The sequence below is a fragment of the Hevea brasiliensis genome, chromosome 11 (genome assembly GCF_030052815.1).
Source record: "Hevea brasiliensis isolate MT/VB/25A 57/8 chromosome 11, ASM3005281v1, whole genome shotgun sequence".
Classification (NCBI taxonomy): Eukaryota; Viridiplantae; Streptophyta; class Magnoliopsida; order Malpighiales; family Euphorbiaceae; genus Hevea; species Hevea brasiliensis.
The window spans coordinates 79836973-79856260 of record NC_079503.1 but is presented as its reverse complement, the minus strand read 5'-3'; the positions used below and the strand labels follow the sequence as shown (position 1 = coordinate 79856260).

At 29.3% G+C, this 19288-nt stretch overlaps 1 protein-coding gene across 4 annotated transcripts; it reads left to right on the top strand.

Annotated features, from left to right (window-relative positions):
* The first annotated feature begins 15094 nt into the window (after positions 1-15094).
* Positions 15095-18170, top strand: LOC110644393 (trihelix transcription factor ENAP1). Of its 4 annotated transcripts, XM_021797128.2 has the most exons (3): positions 15095-16386; positions 17531-17637; positions 17997-18170. In XM_021797128.2, the coding sequence occupies exons 1-3, from the start codon at positions 15540-15542 to the stop codon at positions 18069-18071; spliced, it is 1029 nt and encodes a 342-aa protein (XP_021652820.2). In that variant the 5' UTR covers positions 15095-15539; the 3' UTR covers positions 18072-18170. The 4 variants fall into 4 exon arrangements, with proteins under 4 accessions (XP_021652820.2, XP_021652824.2, XP_021652821.2 ...); XM_021797132.2 differs by lacking the exon at positions 17531-17637 and having other exon boundaries at positions 15100-16386; XM_021797129.2 differs by lacking the exon at positions 17997-18170 and having other exon boundaries at positions 15100-16386; positions 17472-17611.
* The last annotated feature ends 1118 nt before the right edge of the window (positions 18171-19288 follow it).

Below are 19288 nucleotides of genomic sequence, written 5' to 3'. Positions count from 1 at the left end.
TTTTTCGTTTATATTTATATAACATCTTCTTTTTCTTATTTTTATATTTTCTCAATGTAACAACATAATGTAAAATGATTCAAAATACATATATTATTGCAATCAAGTGGTCACACATATTGTGAAGGATAAAATTAAATAATTAAAGAGAATGGGATATGCAAAAATTGACAAGTTAATATGAGCAATTGCTAAAGCTTTGCATATCTATTTCTCTATGCCAAGCTTAAACTCTGATTCCGCAGTTTTTATTATCAAGTCTGACTAAAAAATTATTGTTTCTTGGGAGTGTAATTCTAATACTACTCATTGGAAGTTTGCCTCTACTATGGGTACTTTTTATTTAGAGGAATTGTTTGCCTTTATGTAATTTTTTCAATTTGTGATCACTGTTATAGAGGTGTCTACTAAGGAAAAGTGCTCTTGGATATTATGTGTTGCTTATTAGTAATTATTTTGTGCAAGTTTGTTTCCTCACAAAAGGTTTGCGATAGCTGTTGTGATTGCAAAAGCAAGCAGCCACTCGGTTTCACGATCATGATTATGTAGCATCCTTATGAGTTCTCTAGTTTTCCAAAAATTTTGTTGGTTTTGATTAGTGTTTGCAGCAGCTTGAGTTCTCTGGCTACTACATCCTCTTAGGTTTTTGTAAATTTTGTTGGCCTAGATGCTCTTTTTGTCATTTAGGCTTGGTTACTCTAACTTTCTGTCAAAGTTATTGTTTTTTTTTTTCTATTGCTTTGTATACTTTTCCTAGGTTTTTTCACTTATTCAGCATGCCACTTTCTAAGATGAGCATAAAGGGTTAATCTATTGGCCTAGTACTAGTTGGCGATTAATGATGTCCATATTAAGTTTTTCTTTAAATTTATAATCAAATTTTTTGCTTATTTCAAAAAGAAATTGACACGTTAATCTATCTTTTTTATAGTAAAGGAGACATTTGATTAAAAAGGTTATGATGAAAGAAGTGATAATGACAAATAGTCAAGTTAAACTACATGCAATGAAGATGGCTAGATCATTCAAAAATCAACTGGGATGACCTAGTTGAGTGAAGTCTGACCAACTTAGCTAGACCCATCCATTACCACGTGACCTAAATAAAAGAGTTAGAATTCAATGCTGAATAGGAACAGGGCAATCACCAACCGTCAATTTTTTTTATACATTCACTGAAGGGGATTAAGTCAAATCACACTATCTCAATGATAGCAAATAACTCTACTATAGCCTACACATAGCTTATCGTGATAACCTATCATGTGGGGCTCATGCCTAGCCACTATATAAAGATCAATCCTAATAGGTAAGGATCTTTTTCTTCCCTAACCTTTTTTTACTTATCCTTCCCATTCCTTTTACCTCTGTAAAATCCCTAATTTACTTAGGTTTCGAAATGTCCCCACCTAGATCACTCTCTATCTTTTTTCTTCTCATGGTAAGCCACGTCTAGCAAAAAGTTACCACTCATTAGTTAGCGTTGTCTAAGGGAATGATTGGTAAAGGAGTTAATTAATGCGAATACATTACACTTTCATTCAATAGCCTGCCAAAACATTTTAGAACATTCCTCACTAAAAATGTCTACCATGAACCATCATAATAAGGGTGGAGATACTAGCATGCCTAGGAACCAAGATTCTTTATCCCTAAACACTAGACATTCCTCTTATGTCCCTATAGCCTACCAGAGCTGAAGGAAATGATTCCACACGAACCATCCATTACCCAACATAACTTAGAGCTACAAAGGCTTTAACAACAAGTCAGTTTTCTAATTATCACATTTTAAAATTATATGAATAAGTTTGGATTCCCTCTTCACCTAGATTGCATCTTAAAACCTTAACTAGATATCCAACATTATTTCCATACACAAGGAGAAACTTTCTCGACATCTCCTACTACTCATCCTTCAAATGACTGGAAAGTCAACTTTCATAACATAAGCATAAAGGAGAATCCATCTTCACTTTCCCCTGGTCCTAGAAAGGAAGAAGTAGCATCACGAGAGGGAAGAGCTAACTATGAATCTTCTTAGAGTGGAAGGGGGGAGAACATACAAAACTCAAGAAGAATTACAAGCAAGTTCTATAAAAATTCAAAAAGAAAAATAACAGGAATAAGAAATATGGTTATGAATCAAGACAAAAAGGCGATAAGCAAGCTTGGAAAAGAATTTAAAAGCATGTACTTGTAATCTAAATAAATCAATTCTAAATAATGGCCTCCAAGAAACCTTCCACCCAAAATTTCTCTGGCCACCGTCAAAATCACCGAGGGCAAAACACCTCAAACCAACAAACTAGAAATTATCCCACTATTTATTTCGAGAACGTTCCCTTTGATTGGAATTTCAAATTGTTGCGAAACACTTTCTCAAAGTTCTGTGATATTATTGACATATTTCTCCCAAAGAAGCATACCAAAACAGTTAAGAGATTTAGTTTCATTAAGGTTCCCACAATGAACTATTTGTGAAGGCATTTAAAAGACATTAATAACCTCTGGATTGGCACGTGCAAGCTTCGAGCTTTCTCCTCTAGATTTGCAAGGCAATCACAAGGCGACAAGAAAGTGCACAAACAGAATAGTCAGAAGTGGAGGATGGAGTATAGACCTAACGTGTCTCAACCTTCCTAATCCTTCATGAAAGCTCAAACCCATAACAATGGCTCTCAACCAGAGTGTAATCAACAAAATTTAGATATATGCAAGGATGTTATTGGTAGTTTTGACATTTATGCAGGACATGCTCAAAAGGGTTTTGTTTCCTCTCAATATATTATTGGTGGAAGTTATAAAGCTCCTAAGATTGTATCCAAAGTGAACTCAAAATGGCTATCTAAATCAGTAATTGCTAATCTATTATGTGTTCATTCCATTCCTAAACTATAAGAATATCTCACAACTACTAGCATTTTCACAGTCAAAGTCATACCATTTGGTAGTGATCAGGTTTTTCTTTCTTTTGAATTAAAAGAATTTATGGAAAACTACTTGGGAGAAGGAATGACGTGGCTTAATGAGTGGTTTACCGATGTAAAAGCATGGGACAAAGTTTATTCCTCTACAAGAAGATTAACATGGCTAAAACTTATTAGTGTTCCCTTAAATGTTTGGTCTAAAGACTTTTTGAGGTGGATTGGGAATTTATATGGGGGATTTATCTCACTTCATAGCCAAACTCAAGGGAAATCTAGATTTAATTCTGTTTGAGTATTAATCGTTACTAATTCTAATGAGCTTATTCATAAAACTATTGCACTCGACATTGGATATATAAGGTCTCATATTTTGGCCTTTGAGTTCTTTGAATAACTCACTGGAGAAATCCTTAGTCTAGCTTTCTCTAGTAAGAGAAACTAAAAGGTGCAATCGTTGCAATTTAAAGATCATGAGGCTTCAACAAGCGGCAGTATTGACAGTTGTGCTTGAATTCCATCTTAACCAAAGCCATATCTTAAGCACCATGACATACTCTAAGTAGGATCTTAGGTAACTTCTCATGCAAATCTCGACAGGTTTGATGTTGAAAACTCTGAAGATGTTGTAATTAAGTTACACTTGACTTGTAACTTGCGCTATGTCATAGGCTAAGTAGGTGTGACATACCATAAGCAACATCTCTAGTAATATCTCAAGCAAATTTTGACAAACTTAATTTCCAAAGCTTGATTTCTTTAACTCTTTTTCCATTCTTTAAGCTTCCAAACTTCTTCAAATTAACTCCTAATGCATCATTGACCTCCAATTCACCACAAAACCTATTAAAAACACTAAAATTATAAAAATCAATTATCAAGCAACTAAAATTAACAAATAAGCTAAAATATAGCTAAAAAACATAAAAAGTACTTAACTATAAGGGAAAAATAGATGCAAAACTATCCTAAAATACTTATATGAATTGAGTGTAACAGAGAAACTATAGGACTAAATGTTGGAAATTGAGGGGTTGAATCGTAAGTTTTGGATGGTGGACGAATTCTTAAAAGCTCTAGGTTCGACAGCTTAAACATGTAAACAGTCATGTAAACAATGCAGGACACCTTCTACGGTAAAAATTCAATCTTTGGGTGCCAAACATGCACTACTTGTGAAATGTAATTTTAATTAAAATGGTGTAAGCCTAAAGCTAAAAACCTTCAAATTCTCTTTCTATAAAAAGGAGACTAAGATATAAGGATTTAAAGCCAAGGAGTATAACGACCATCTAGTAGTAGAGGAAATAATATAGTCCAACAACCCAAAGTGAGTAGAACCTACTTTAAATTTTTTTTTAAATGATCTTTTTTTAATAAATGTTTAAAGCATTTTATGCACGATCATGCATCATGAAAAGCTACTTTTAAATTATATCTGCATATCTATATATTAGTATTTCTATTACATAAATCATGAAGGTGTTGCATTTGTTATTGTGATATGCTGGTAGTTCATAGATGATCCATTTATTCCCAATGGGAAAGTAAAGGAAATGAATGAAAGGCATACACACAAATGAGCTCACTATGTTAATGATGTAAGGCTGCCAGGTAAAGCAATTCTGTGTCTTTGGCATCAATAGAATGTTATGAATGATAAGAGGAAGTCCTGAGAAGCTCCCATAAAGGGCATGCACATTGGATAAATGATATGTTATGATATGGGATGGAGAAACTATTAGTGACATGAACTACTTTGTTTGATTTGTTTATGTTATGTGACTATTGGATAAATAATTATACTTTAACTATTTTATTTAATTAGATATTTTATTTTTTAAGTAGACTTTTACTCATTGAGCCACCAACTCACTTCCCTTCTTTTGTTTCCCCTTTTAGAGACAAAATTTGAAAATGTAGTTAACATAATTAGGTTAGAAGTTTTAGAGCTTATTGCCTTAACTTTTCTTAAATAATATATGTAAGTTTTATAGAACTACCTTTTTGTGGCATATAGCCATGTAAGGCTTTACTGTGCTTGTTATTCCACCTTTTATGATGTAAATAAATTATTTTCTTGAATTTCATCATTTAAAACGTTTTATGACTTGTATGGGCCCTATGAATATTTAAGAAAACAATGTTCAGGTTTGTTATGAGTTCTAATGTCTTTTTGCCTACCCATTCTCCTAGTGCCAATAACAATCTTGAATTTAAGTTGTTACAACCTAACCATGCCAAGATTAGAAGTGCTAATGGTGGTAAAAGATAGGAAGTACTTGCAACGGCCAAAGGAGTTGAGAATGCCTCTTAAGAAAAGATAAAGAAGTTATTATTGCTAGTTCTATCGTAGACATGACCATGACACTAATGAGTATCACTAGCTTATCACAGAGGTAGAAAGGTTAATGAGTATGTTTGAGTAGAAAGTAGGAGGGAAGATGGAGGAAGGCCACCTAAGCAAAGCTTGTAACAAATCTCAACTAGCAATGAAACCAACAAAACCTTACACTGGATTATCGAAGGACCATCTTCTAAAGGAGATAACTCAAAGAAAAGAAAGCTAGAGACGCTTAGGAGTGAAAACCTAAAAGATGAAGAGACTCTAGTTTTCTAGCGCACCTTTTCTATTGATGAAGCTAAAGGGTTGATCACCCACTTATTGAAGCGTTAATCATTTTAGTCATCATCAATAATTATACTATGGAGAGAATCCTCATGCATATGGGACTATAATGAATCCATTACCATATCAAACTTTTTAGAGGATGAAATTGATAGAGGAATGGTTGATCCCAATCAAAATTCTCATCCAAGAAGTAGGTGGATTCCCATTCTAATTGACAAACATATTAACCTATCATTGACAGTGAGAGAAGAGCCTTTGCAAAGAAATCAAATGGTAGACTTCATGGTTGCTAAGCTGCCTATAGCCTATAACACTATCATTGGCAGACCTTTGCTATATGCTTTTTGCGTTGTCAAATGCATCATATACCTGATGATGAAGTTCCCCACTGAAATTGGCATAGCCAATGTAAAAGGAGAGTAAGACAAAGCCAAGCAATGTTGACATTTTCTAGGAAAAGGTGGAAGTAGCAGGATGTTAATGATAGAGATCATGGAAGTTGGAGATAAAAAAAGAAAGAATATAGAACATAGCCCATTGGATGGTTTGAATTAAAGTTGAGAGGGTTTTGAGTTTTAAGGAAAAAAATTAAAGTTAAGTGACTATATTTAAACAAAAAAAAAACTTAAAGTTGAGTGATTGTGAGTGAAAATTAACCATATTAACCTGAAAATCTGCAATATATATTCACAATGACTTTAGTGATAGCCAAATTAAAATTGAATAAATTTTAAGGAAAAAAATTGAAATTGAGTGACTTTTATTGAAATAATCTGCAAAGTCCAACGAAAATAACCCAATAAGAATTTAATATATTTCAAAAATTTAAACTAATAACAATATATTTATACTAACCAAATCATGTAATACTCTAAAAATTTAAGAAATATATAATTTATTAATTATTAATTTTAATATTTTTAATAAATTTTGCGATTTATTTTAAAGTTTATATCTAAAATTTTTACTATTAAATTTGAGTATATTTAGTACATTACTATTTATTTGTAATTTAAAGGAATAAATTGAAATAATTATATTTTCTATGTTTTTATTATTGTCGACCTCGTTATTAATTTGATAATGACTATTTAAGAATACTGAATTTTAAATTAATGAAATATACTTTTAGGTTTAATCTTATTTTATTAATTATACAATAAAGATTTTAAATAAATTTATTTTATTATTTTATTTTAGGTTGGTGCAGATATTTGAAATTTAATTTTATTATTTAGAGTGGTGCCAATTGAAGATAAGTTAAGAGAAGGAAGATTGTGGTGTTTTGGTCATATGAAACGTAGACATACGAAGACTCCAGTTAGACAAGTAGAGCATATTAGGTTAGATGATAGAAAGAAAAGAATGGGTAAACCTAAACTGACTTGGAGGAGAGTAGTACAACATGACCTAGAAGCATTATATATTTTCGAGGATTTAATTCAAAATCATTTAGAGTGGAGAAAGAGAATCCATATAGCCGACCCAAAATTTTTGGGATAAAAATTTAGTTGAGTTGAATTGTATTTAGAGATAAATAATTTTTATTTGTGATAAACTGTAAACTTATAATTACATGTAAAAAGATCTTAAGCTTAATAAATAAAATTAAGGGAGTTTTGAGTTTTGAGAAAAAAGATTGAAATTGAGTGATAATATTAAAAAAAAAAGAAAAAAAAACTTAAAATTAAGTGATTGTGAGCAAGGGTGGACACAGAATTAAATATTGAGGGCCAAAATTTGAATACTTATATAATTATTATAATTAATAAAAATTTATAAATTATACTTTTATAAGACAATAATTATAATCATATATTTTATTAATTTTAAATAATAAAAAAAATAACAAATAAAGTCCATGCTTCACTCAATTCAGCAGGCCTACTCATATGATCAACCTAGGATTTAAAATGTTAATTGAAAAAGCATAGTACGAAGACATTAGAATACAAAACAGGACATAAAAAGTTTGGTGACTCTTCCAAAAATATGAGACTAAATTGTAACAAAGTCATCCATGATAAGGCATAAGCAAAGACACATTAGAATCCTGAGACCTAAAAAGATTTACAACACAAAATAACCTGACCAAATTCTGACCAATTCTCATTATCAAATAAACAGAAACCAAAGAGTATGTATTTTAACCAATAAGCAATTTAGTTCTTTAGCTATGCTAAAATTAGTGTTATTAAACTCAGGCAGGAGGTTGACCCGACAGAGGGGCCGAATTGATGAGTCAATGGTTTAATAAGTGGATCATTAAAAAATTAATAAATATATATAAAATAAATAAAAATTAATTAAATATGATACCTATTAATATAAATAAATATAATTAATTAAATTTTGATTATTTAAATAAAAATTTAATTATATTTACATAAATTTTAATAATATTTTTAAATTTTATATAAGAGTATTAAGTAATATAATATATAAAATTTTTCTATAAATATATAACTATCTTTTTAATATTTATGAAACATTAAGTATATGTAGAAAATAAATATATTGAAATAAAAAAACATATCACTACCAAACTAATTCAATTAGTTTTGATTTTAAAAACTTTTTATAAAATTTTGAGCTCAATTCTCCATACCAACATTAAAAAAATAAAAAAAAAATGACTCTATTGACAAATTAAATTGATCGTCAATCAGATCACACCAGCTCAATTACTAGGTCAATTGAGTCACATTGAGTTACTTCTTTGTCTGATTTAATTACAAATTCGGACCGATTTATTGATTCAGTTCGAGTTTTAATAACTATAGCTAAAATCAAGGATGGAAATAAAAAGAGAACGGAAATCTACATAAAATTTTAAAGCATGTATCATTTTAATTTTATCTTTTTTCTATGTCATTTTCCATTGTTCCTTTTTTATCTGCATTTTATATTTATATTTTTAAATATTTTAAATAGATATTCAAACTTTTTTATAATAATAATAATAATAATAATAATAATAATAATAAAATTTTTGTGGAATAATAAATTAAAATTCATCTTATTATTACATTAAAGTAAATTAATATTATAAAAATGGAAATTAAATTGTTTTTATCCATATTAATGTGAAAGAATATGCAAATGTGCAACAATAAAATAATTTAAAGAAAAAAAAGGATGTTCGTATAAATAAATTCACACTTTATTTACTATTGAAATAATGGGAGGGCTATCTAGTAACTAAATGAAGAGCCCATAAGCTATATCTGGCTGGCGCTCATTATTATTACCATACGCTGGAGGAGGAGACGCTTTTAGGCACGGATGGAAATGGTTTAGGTTTTTGGCAATATCCAATTCAATTAAATTTTAATAGAATAAATTTAAATAATATATAATAAAATTTAAACAATAATATTAGTGATGAATTCTGATAGAATTAAAATTTTGTATATTAAATATTCGTTATTCGAACTTATTTATATAAATATTAAATTAAATATAAAATATATATTTTTTATAATAATATTTATAAATTTTATATTTTTATTTAAAAAAATAATATTTAAATATTTTATAAAATTATTAAATTTTTAAAATATAAATTATTAATAAAAATAATTTTTTATATAGATTATTATTTAAAATATATAAAATTAAAAGAATTTACATTCGGTTAATAATAATCGAGTTTGGAACGAGTTCGAATAGTTGATAATTAATTTTAATGAGGTTTGGGATAGATTTAGATTTTGAAAATATTAATTAGGGTTAGATTCGAGTAGGGTTATTTTCACTGATAAATTACTCATTGTCATCCGTACTTATAGGATCCATTAAAAAAATTTGAGCAATTTTTGAACTTTTTTTTTTAGAAAAATGAAAAATAGAGTTTTATATTCATATGTGTCCATTTTCTAAATTTTTTTATCGAGAGATAGACAAACATAACTCAGTGATAGAAATGTACGATTGTCAGTTTTCTAAATGGAGGACTAAAAAATCAATTAATTTAATGAAGATTTGGAAAACAGTTTTTAAGTTGTTTTTTACTATTCTCTTTTATAATAATTTTTTTTTCCAAATGAGATATAATAACTGTTTTATAGCTAAAATTATTCCATATTTTACATATAATTGAAATTATTAATCATTTAAAAAATATTTATTCACAATGATAAAAGAATTATATTATTATATATTAAATGAATTATACATATTTAAAAATTTTAAAATAAAATAAAATTTTAAATATATTTTATAATTTTTTATATTTTTTATTACTTACATGTAAATATATTTTTTATTTTAAAAAAATAAAAATAAAAATAAAAATTTTTTAAAAAATAAATATGAAAAATAAAATTTTTTTTCACACATAAACAGACCCTTATTCCTGAGAAAAATAAAAATAACTTCTTTCCCATTCCAGCCCAGCACACCTCTCTCTCTATATATATATATATATTATTTTAATTTTTTTTAATATTATTTATTGTATTTTTATTCTATTTAGCTGTTTTATTCTATTGATTACATTTTAATAATTTTATTTGTTTATTTTAATTTTTAAATCATTTAAGTGTTCATATATAAATTTAAATTATTTTTTACTATTTTATTTTTTTACTATTGTCATTTTAATTGTTATTTAATTATTAATTTTGCTTTAGTTATTATTATTATTATTATTATCTTCATTAAACTTATGTTAAGATTACTTTATTTAATATTGGTGACAAGAATATTTTATCAATTATCATCATGTATCGACACTATATATAAATATGTGGGAAGGGAAGAACAATGGCTTTGTCAAAATACTTTTTATTTTTCAAACTAATTATAACTATATTTTATTATTTAAATTAATTTTAATATTTGTATAAATTTAAAACTCTTAATCCTCTTCAATTAAATATAAAATTTTATTAAAAATAATTAACTGAAATAAGGAATTAATAATTGAAAAATATAAAATATAAAATTTTATTTATATTATCAATATTATTAATAATTTTATTAATAATATTACTTTTAATTTTCTTATTTTATTCAATAATTTTATTATTTATTTTTTTATAATTTAATGGATCATATATACAATTAGATTGTAAATATTATATAAAAATAAAAATAATTATATTTATAAATTATGTAAAATCACATTTATGCATGTGCAACGAACATGCTGATAATACTAGTATTAGTGAAATATTAAAATTTCTTCTCAAGGAAAGTATAATGACAATAAATTATTAATCTATTTAGCAATATTTTTTTTGCATTTTTTTATTTTTTTGTCATAAACACTGCTTTTAAATATGTAAGATTTTGATTATTATTATTATTATTATTATTATTATTATTATTATTATTATTATTATTATTATCATTACACCCACAATTTCTCGACGTCGGAAATTGATGAAATATTCTAATGAATTTGAAGATTCTATAGGCAACGGAGCGGTGGTAAGAAGTGCATGTGTTTGTATATATAATGTTTTCAAAATGTATTAAAAATAAAAATAGTTTTTGCTCAAAGAAAAGTTTTAAGTAACTTTTGGATAGAATGAACTTCGGTAACCGAAAGATGGACTTTCGGCAGCAGAAATCATTTTTATTGTCCAAATTCATTTTTGGGCAAAATGGCCTTCGGCAACCAGAACTATGACTTTAGCAACTAAAACTCCCTCGATAGTGAGACTACACATAGCCAACAGTTTATTTTCAGCCCAAAAGTAACTTGAACTCTCACTCCTCTTTCTCTCTCAATTTAGTGGACATGCAAAAGACTTTTAAGATGATTTTCTTAGCATTTGCATGTGGTGAAGCTTGATTCTTCTTCGAGGAAGCTTGGTAAACGTGGATTGAAGTTAGGATCTTCAATTCACTTCATTCTCTATTTCAAGGGAAAGAGGTAATTTTCTCTTTCTTTTGGTTTCTTAGAAGAATTTAAGTATGCCTTAGTGTATGAGATTCTTGGGTTTTGAATTTCATGTGACTTTTACATGGTTTTAAGTCTTTGATTTTGGGGAAAAGAGTTGCATTTTGAGTTTTTGAATGAAATTATGTTTTTTTCTTTTCTATATTTTGGTCTTTGATTGTTAAATGAAGTGTTGTTCTTGCTTTCTGTCAAGTCTAAGTGTTTATGGACCTAGCATGGTCAGTTTCTTTAGTCAAACCTAACGATTTCTTGTGTTATGAAAATGTTGATGTTGTTTGAATCTTGAATTCAAGCTCCAAATGGTTGCATGTGAGATTTGAGCATGAATTCAAGTTGTTTTAGGCCTTAGGAAGGTGTTTATATGTTTTGATTGTGTTTTGGAGCTTGGGGTATGTTTTGGATGTTTTGGAAGAAGATTTCTGCTGATTTTCGACTTGAAAATTCTAGAAGTTCCTAGATTCGACTGCCGAAAGCCATTGTTTCAGCAGTCAAAGCATGTAGTTTCTAGAGAAACTCTGGAGAAATTTCAAGTTCAGCAGCCAAAGTCTAAGCCTTCGACAACCGCAGTGACTACTGCCCAAAATGAGTACCTAATGTTTGTAGATTCCGTAGCCGAAGTTGATTCTACCAGCATTATTTCTCCTTTGATTCTAAGGTTTTAAAACATAATTTTATAATTCTTAAGCGCTTAGCATAAGATATTTGTTGTGTGTATAGAGTTCTAGAGTTTTGAATAACTCATTAGGTTCCGATGGTTATAGGATTAAACTTGAGGGATTCAGGATGCTAAGGATCCGATGTTAGTGACCATTTGTGTTAAGTAATTGATAGGCTTCAAGAGGTGAGTAATTCTAGCCCTAATAAATGTAAATTCTTCAAATATGATTCATGATCATCCACATGCATTATTTCATTGTTTACTAGGGTGTATGTATTTAGAGCATGAATATGTTGTATTTTTACATAATTATTGTTGGTGCATGATGGATTATGGATGACCCACTAACTCTCTCCATAATTATTACTATATTATATTATGTATGTTATGGATCCATAAAATCCAAGGGGAGATCTTTACGATGCCCCTTGGTGCATGACACGAGTCATGTTTTGAATATATATATATATATATATATATATGTTAAGCAGAAGTCCTGAGAATCCTTTGTATGAGCCAGGCACATTGGATTTGAGGAGTCACTGGTGACAAGTCTATCTTATATGAAAACTCATATGGATGATGCATTGCATATGTATGAAAATGAATGTTATAATTAAATGTTATTGGGTAGTTTACTCACTGAGCTTGTGTAAGTTCACCCCTTTCCCCTAACCCCAGGTGCAGGAGCGCAGAAATAGAAGTATCTTTTGGAGGTTGAGCAGCAAGAATAGCTATAGAGTATTTAGATGTATATTGTATGATTAGTAGACATGTAACATATAAAAGAATAGTTACTATGCCGGTATTCAAGTTTGATAGATGTTTTATTTAAAATATAAGTGATGTAATTATATCTGTATAATCTAATTGCACGTTAGTGACTTCATGCATGTAAAGGTTTAACTTTTGAGCCATTTCATGTTAAGTTATGAATGAGAAAACTAAAGTGTAATGGTTTAGAGTATACTTGGATTATGAGATATAGGGATGTGTACATGTTTAACAGGTCTTTAAGCTTGCTACGAATTCCGATAGCCTTAAGCTGACTCGATCCCTAGCGTCGGTAACGGCCCCTGGTTTAGGTCATCGTTGTTGTTGTTGTTATTATTATTATTATTATTATTATTATTATTATTATTATTATTATTATTATTATTATTAATAAAATATCTATAGACTTTTTATAATGTCTATTTAGAGTTGTTAATTTATTAAATGTGTCAATTTGGTTTATAAGTAGTACATAATTAAATTTATTTTGCTCTTAAATTCTGATGTAATTATAACATTTTTAATTTATTTTTTAATGATTAAAAATATTTTAAAATAATATATGCATTATTTTTTTATATACTAAACTATTATTATAAAAATAGTGTTAAGCTTTTTTGTACATGGATTAATTAATTTGTTTTTTTAACTAGTATTACTATTATTTTCTTTTATAATTAGACTTTTCAATTAAATATTTTTTATAATTAAATTATATTTTATTCAATGTATTGTAAAAATTAAATAATAAATGTTATAATAGTAATGTTAATTAGTCTTAAAACTAATATAAGCACAACTAATATGTAATATAGTGAATGATTAAAATTTTATTTCAATTTAATTGATAAAATGTTTTTTTATTGTTTATGAGTTGTAAATCAAAATTTTATATTATTATAAAATAAAATTAATATGTTTTAATATAAATATTTTTTATTTATTATATTAATATAATAATCTAAAAAATAATATTCACAGTTTAAAGCTTGAAAGTATCTAAATTCAAGCAAGAAGTAAGCCACAGTGCCACACAATTGCTTCCATTCCGATTATTAACTCTCAGTTCTTCGTTCAATTGGCAAGGTTCACTCAAGTTAATTGCTTGAAGCAAAGATGCGATGAGTGGAAGCGCACACCAGTTGTCATTTGTCAGTTGTGCCGATAAACCGTTGTGGTTCATGCGTCTCTCTAGCATTCAGTCTACATTGCTGATCAGGACGTCACCCCCACATTGACGCTACCGCTCTCCTCTGTCCCGTTTTGTCCTTTACGTGTACTATCTACATTCTATACCGGTACCATCTTCAAATTGCGCGTGAGAGAATTCATTGCACATCTTTAGATTAATTATGATATATAGTATTTTTATAAAAATTAATGAAGTATAATTTTTTTATAAAATTTATTAAAATTTAATTTAACTTCATAAATAAAATTATTTAATTAATAATTATTAATAAAAAAATAGAAAAAAGTGAAATTTATTAATAATAAAGATAATTGAATGTTTTATTTATTTTTTTTAAATTAAAAAATAAAATAATTAATAAATCAATTGATTAATTTATAAAATTTTAATTTTAGTTATAATAATTTTTATAAAATTAAATTATAATTTAATAAATTTTTTTAAAAAAATTAAAATTTAATAATTTTTATAAAAATAACTATAAAATTAATTGATAACGCGTAATATTTTACCCCACATCCTTCTGTAGATCAATTTTTTTTAGTACAAATGTAGATAAATTTTTAAGGTGTATTTTTTAATTATTTTATATTATTAAATTATATTTTAATAATTTATTGAATAAAAATATTAACAAAATAATATTTATTTTATAAAAAATAAAATTATTTTAATTTCAAAAACAAAATTTTCTGGACTTAATTATTGTTAAAATTTTGCTTCGTGTGCTGTAATTGAATCTTGCCAACGATGGCTTTGAATGATGTTTTAATTTAATAGTAAAGCTTTAAATGATAAATTAAGAATGCATTGAACTCATTAAATCTGGCGATGCTAAATTTTTTTTTTTAAATTTAGATAAAATAAAAGATATATAAATAGCATAGAAAAAAGTTTGCTCTAAATTATAATATTTATTTTAAATAATTATAACAAAATAATAAACTATTTATATACTTTAATTCTTGTTAGAAAATAAGATTTTTCTTTTTATAAATAAGAAATCTTGAATAAAAATAAAAATATGAAAGACAAGCGGAAGTGAGGAGAAACTGAAGAGAATTGGTAAACAGAGAGTAACAGACAGAGTCCTAACCGATGGTTTATTGTCTTATTGGTTATCAAACGGAGACGTAATTTGGCAGGCTAAGGTAGCCGAGCCAAATCCCGATGTCGCAACCCAAGCCACCCCACTTATACCCTTTTTTGTTCACGCGCTTGTCCACGTCCCGGCGATCCATCTCTTTAATTCCCCTACTCTTACGGCCCATGCGTCCGGCGCGTCACCTTCGCCGCACCGACCCCGTTTTCTTGTATTTTTTCTTGGTCAGAGATCCCCTTTACTCTTTAACCTTATCTCTCACATCAATATCACACAAATCGATAATAACCTAATTCACCACCAACGATACGACCACCACCACCACCACCATTAGATCAGAGCGATGGGTGACCTCACCGATTCTGTTACGCCGTCCACCACACCTCACTCCAGACCCTTGCCTATCCGTGAGGATTGCTGGAGCGAGGAGGCTACATCCACTCTTGTCGAAGTTTGGGGCAAGCGATATTTGGAGCTCAACCGAGGTAATCTACGTCAGAAGGACTGGCAGGAAGTGGCCGATGCCGTTAACGCCAAACATGGCCATACGAAGAAGACTCACCGTACGGATGTGCAGTGTAAGAACCGAATCGACACGATTAAGAAAAAGTACAAGATCGAGAAGGCTAGGGTTACCTCCTCTAACGGAATGTTGACATCTTCGTGGCCATTCTTTGAGAGCTTAGATGCCTTGATCGGATCTAATTTCACTGCTAAGAAACAAGCTTCTCCGTCTTTGTCTCCGTCTCCTCCAGTGGCTATGCCTCTGACTTCCTACAGGAGGACTCCGACTTCGACTCCTTCTACGGCTGTGGTGTCGTTGCCCCAGAAGAGGCCGTTGGATGATGGCTATTTCAGGAGGAATTACTCGGCCATGGCTGCAGCTGCTGCAGCTGAATCGGAGAGTGAAGAAGAGGACGAGGAGGAGGAGAGGGAAAGGGAGAGGGAGAGGGAGAGGGAAAGTGAGGAAGATGAGGAGGGAGAGGGGATAAAGAGATTGGCTCGAGCTATTGAGAGATTTGGAGAGGTTTATGAGAGAGTGGAGAGCGAGAAGTTGAGGCAGATGTTGGATTTGGAGAAGCAGAGAATGAAATTCGCCAAAGATTTGGAAATGGAGAGGATGCGGATTTTCACTGAGACTCAGATTCAGCTTGAGAAGATCAAGAAAGGCAAGCGATCTGGGTCCAATGGTGAGAGAGATTATTGAAATTACCCTAATATACTTTGATCTTTTACTTTTGTATAAATCTTTGTTGGAAGTTAGGGCATGGAGATTTCATGAATTAATATTATTGTGGATTTTGTGCACGATTGCTAATATCAGAAGAATTTTGGACCTGGTATGGATAGAACAATACAGTTGAACCATTCCCTGAAAAATTAGATATGACAAGTTAAGATTAACCAAATTTGTCAATCTATCTGCTAAAGTTCAATACTTTGATTTACTTGTCAATTCTTTTGTTTTATCTGGAACTCTATTTCCATGTGTTGGAATAGAGTCTAGAGATGCTATCCTGGATCTTTTTGAGATTTAACAAGTTTTTAAAGATTTAGCTTGGTTTTGAGTTGTTGAAAGGTCAAAAGTAGTTAATTTTTTTAATAGGTAAAATATTATTATTGTTGCCAACTTGCCATCTAGAACATGTATGGGTAGATTTGTAAATGTAATATCTAATATGTCCCTGGTTTATGCATTTGATGCTACATAATTTTATAAACAGGCAAGTATCTAAGTCCAAAATCCCAGTAGCTAATAGCTATCACTCTCCCACTTGTTACTTCTTGACATTTAATCAAATGAGATTAGATAGAGCCACAGTTTTTTTCTCCCTGACAATTCTTTTAGTGTGGATAGAGAATTCCAACTCCGGGGTAGCCAATAGAACATATAGGTGATTTGAGCTTTTAGAGCAATAACCCTATTTGGAAATGGTCAAAGAAAATGGATATTTGGTGTTAATATTCATTGATGTACGGCATTTTAATTTTGATATATGTGTATGGATAGAGAATTCCAGCCCATTTGTAGGGGTAAAATTCCTGTGTAGCCAATGGGACATATAGGTGATTTGAGCTTTTAGAGAAATAATTATATATGAAAATGTTCAAAGAAAATGGTCATTTGGTGGTAATATTCATTGATGCACTGCATTTTGATTTTGATATGTTTATGTGTATCATGTTCCTTTTAGCATGTATTGTACTTGTGATTGATGCCTAGTATCCATATTTTTCCCCAGCTATTGAGGGAGTATCTCCTTTGATTGTGTAGGCATCATTCGTAAGGCTTGTATCAACTACGTCAGCTGAAATTTGTAATTTGTATTTCAGAGTTGCAGGAAGCATATTATTATAGTTTTGGCAAACCTGATAGTACATGGACAAGAAAGTTCACCGTAACTCTAAATAGATTGGGTTGTTGTCATTTTTTTAACAATGTAGGTACATAGCCAAGCCATGTTAATAACTATATTGCTGTACCTTTTTTTTTTTTTTTAATTTGGATCTTATGCTGTAAAATGCTAGGTTACACTTTCTGGCTATCTCATGCCTAGTATTTTAAGTTGGCAATCAATTTATATGTTGAGTAACATGAATTGGTTATGTTCTGTGAGTAATTGGTGGATTACATCAGTCTACTTCTAATTCTAATAACTTGTCATGCTAAGTTGGTCTAAACCTTCACACGTGATCTAGTTGAAATGTTGGAATTAACCACATTTTAATGTTCTCATTACATCCTAAACTTCTTGTTAGATGCTAATGCTATATCCAAATCTATTGTTCCTTTTTTTAGGTGCAAACCATACGAGTGTTTTTTCTTGATGGTGGAGAGTACAATAGCTGCTGGCATCTATTAACCTTGAGATAAATTTTAGTTGAGTTGTCAATCGGAATTTTGAACAATTTATTTTTTTTGTTTATGCTCTAAATCAGATGTGTATGAATATATTTTCAAATTTTTTTATCATTGTTTTTCCACACTTCAACAAGATGCAAGTCCTTACCATGTCATTTCTTAATCCAGCCGGTTTATAAACATCTCTCTTATCATTTATTGCCCCTATTCCCTAACTACTATGGAACAAAACCTTTGCGCGTAGGATTGGAAGGCTGATTTGAAACAGAAATCTTTATTAGGTACTTTATTTTGTATAATTAAAAGATTGTTATTGTCATTTTGGTGGGAAAAAAAAAAACAGGGATCAGAGCATTGGAGTGGCAACTATTATATATATATATATATATATATATATATATATATATAAAGTTCAAAAGGAGATGTTGTACGAAACAGTTCTCAGAGACAGTGGAGGTTGTAACAATGTTGTAGGAAAACGGATGATTGCATATATGATGTTTATGTTTTGGTTTGACAACCCTCAGCAACTCTGATCTCCAGAGGCTTTGTCAGGATAATTCATATCAAGATTTTAGTTGCAAAAGCTTAGAGGTTGTATCAATGGTCATTGTATTTTAAGGTTTTGAAGTAAGTTTTTTTCTTTTTTTGTCTCCTTTTTTTTGCAAAAGATTTATACGTCTGAGTTTAGGCGATCAAACTGATTCTATTTGCCCATTGCCTTATCGTGTGCTTTAGATGATTACCTAAGCTTAGAAGACTCGAAGGTTAAGAGGTGGGACCTAAAGATTGCCCATTGGATGGTTTAGTGGAGATCACTTAGTAGCATAGTTCTGTTCTATTTTCATAATCAGTCTTGTGGATTAGATTCTTGGCGTGTTCTTGCTCATCTATTTAGGATAAATTTTACAACTATCCTTGAATTTATATAGTTGTAATACTGCAGTCCTTTAACTTTAAAATGTAACATAAAACCTCTTAAACTTTCAAGTTTTATACAGTAAAATCTCTCTGACTTTTAATTACTAATTTTTTAGTTAGAAACTGATGTAAATAGTTCATGCATTATACTTAATCAACATTTCTTTTTTCTCTCTTATGTAAAGTGTAAAATTATTCTCTTTATTAATGAAAAATTATTTTGTTTATAGAGAGAAAGGATTCAATTTACACATGGCTTGAAAGAAAAAAGAGAAATACTGATTAAGCTTCATGCTGGAACTGTCCAG

Bases quoted from the DNA above. Each gene is read 5' to 3' on its own strand.
- LOC110644393 (XM_021797128.2), top strand. From the start codon at position 15,540: ATGGGTGACCTCACCGATTCTGTTACGCCGTCCACCACACCTCACTCC. The intron at 16,387-17,530 runs GTGAGAGAGATT...TTTGTATTTCAG, and splicing joins CAAGCGATCTGGGTCCAATG to AGTTGCAGGAAGCATATTAT. The intron at 17,638-17,996 runs GTAGGTACATAG...TCCTTTTTTTAG, and splicing joins GTTGTCATTTTTTTAACAAT to GTGCAAACCATACGAGTGTT.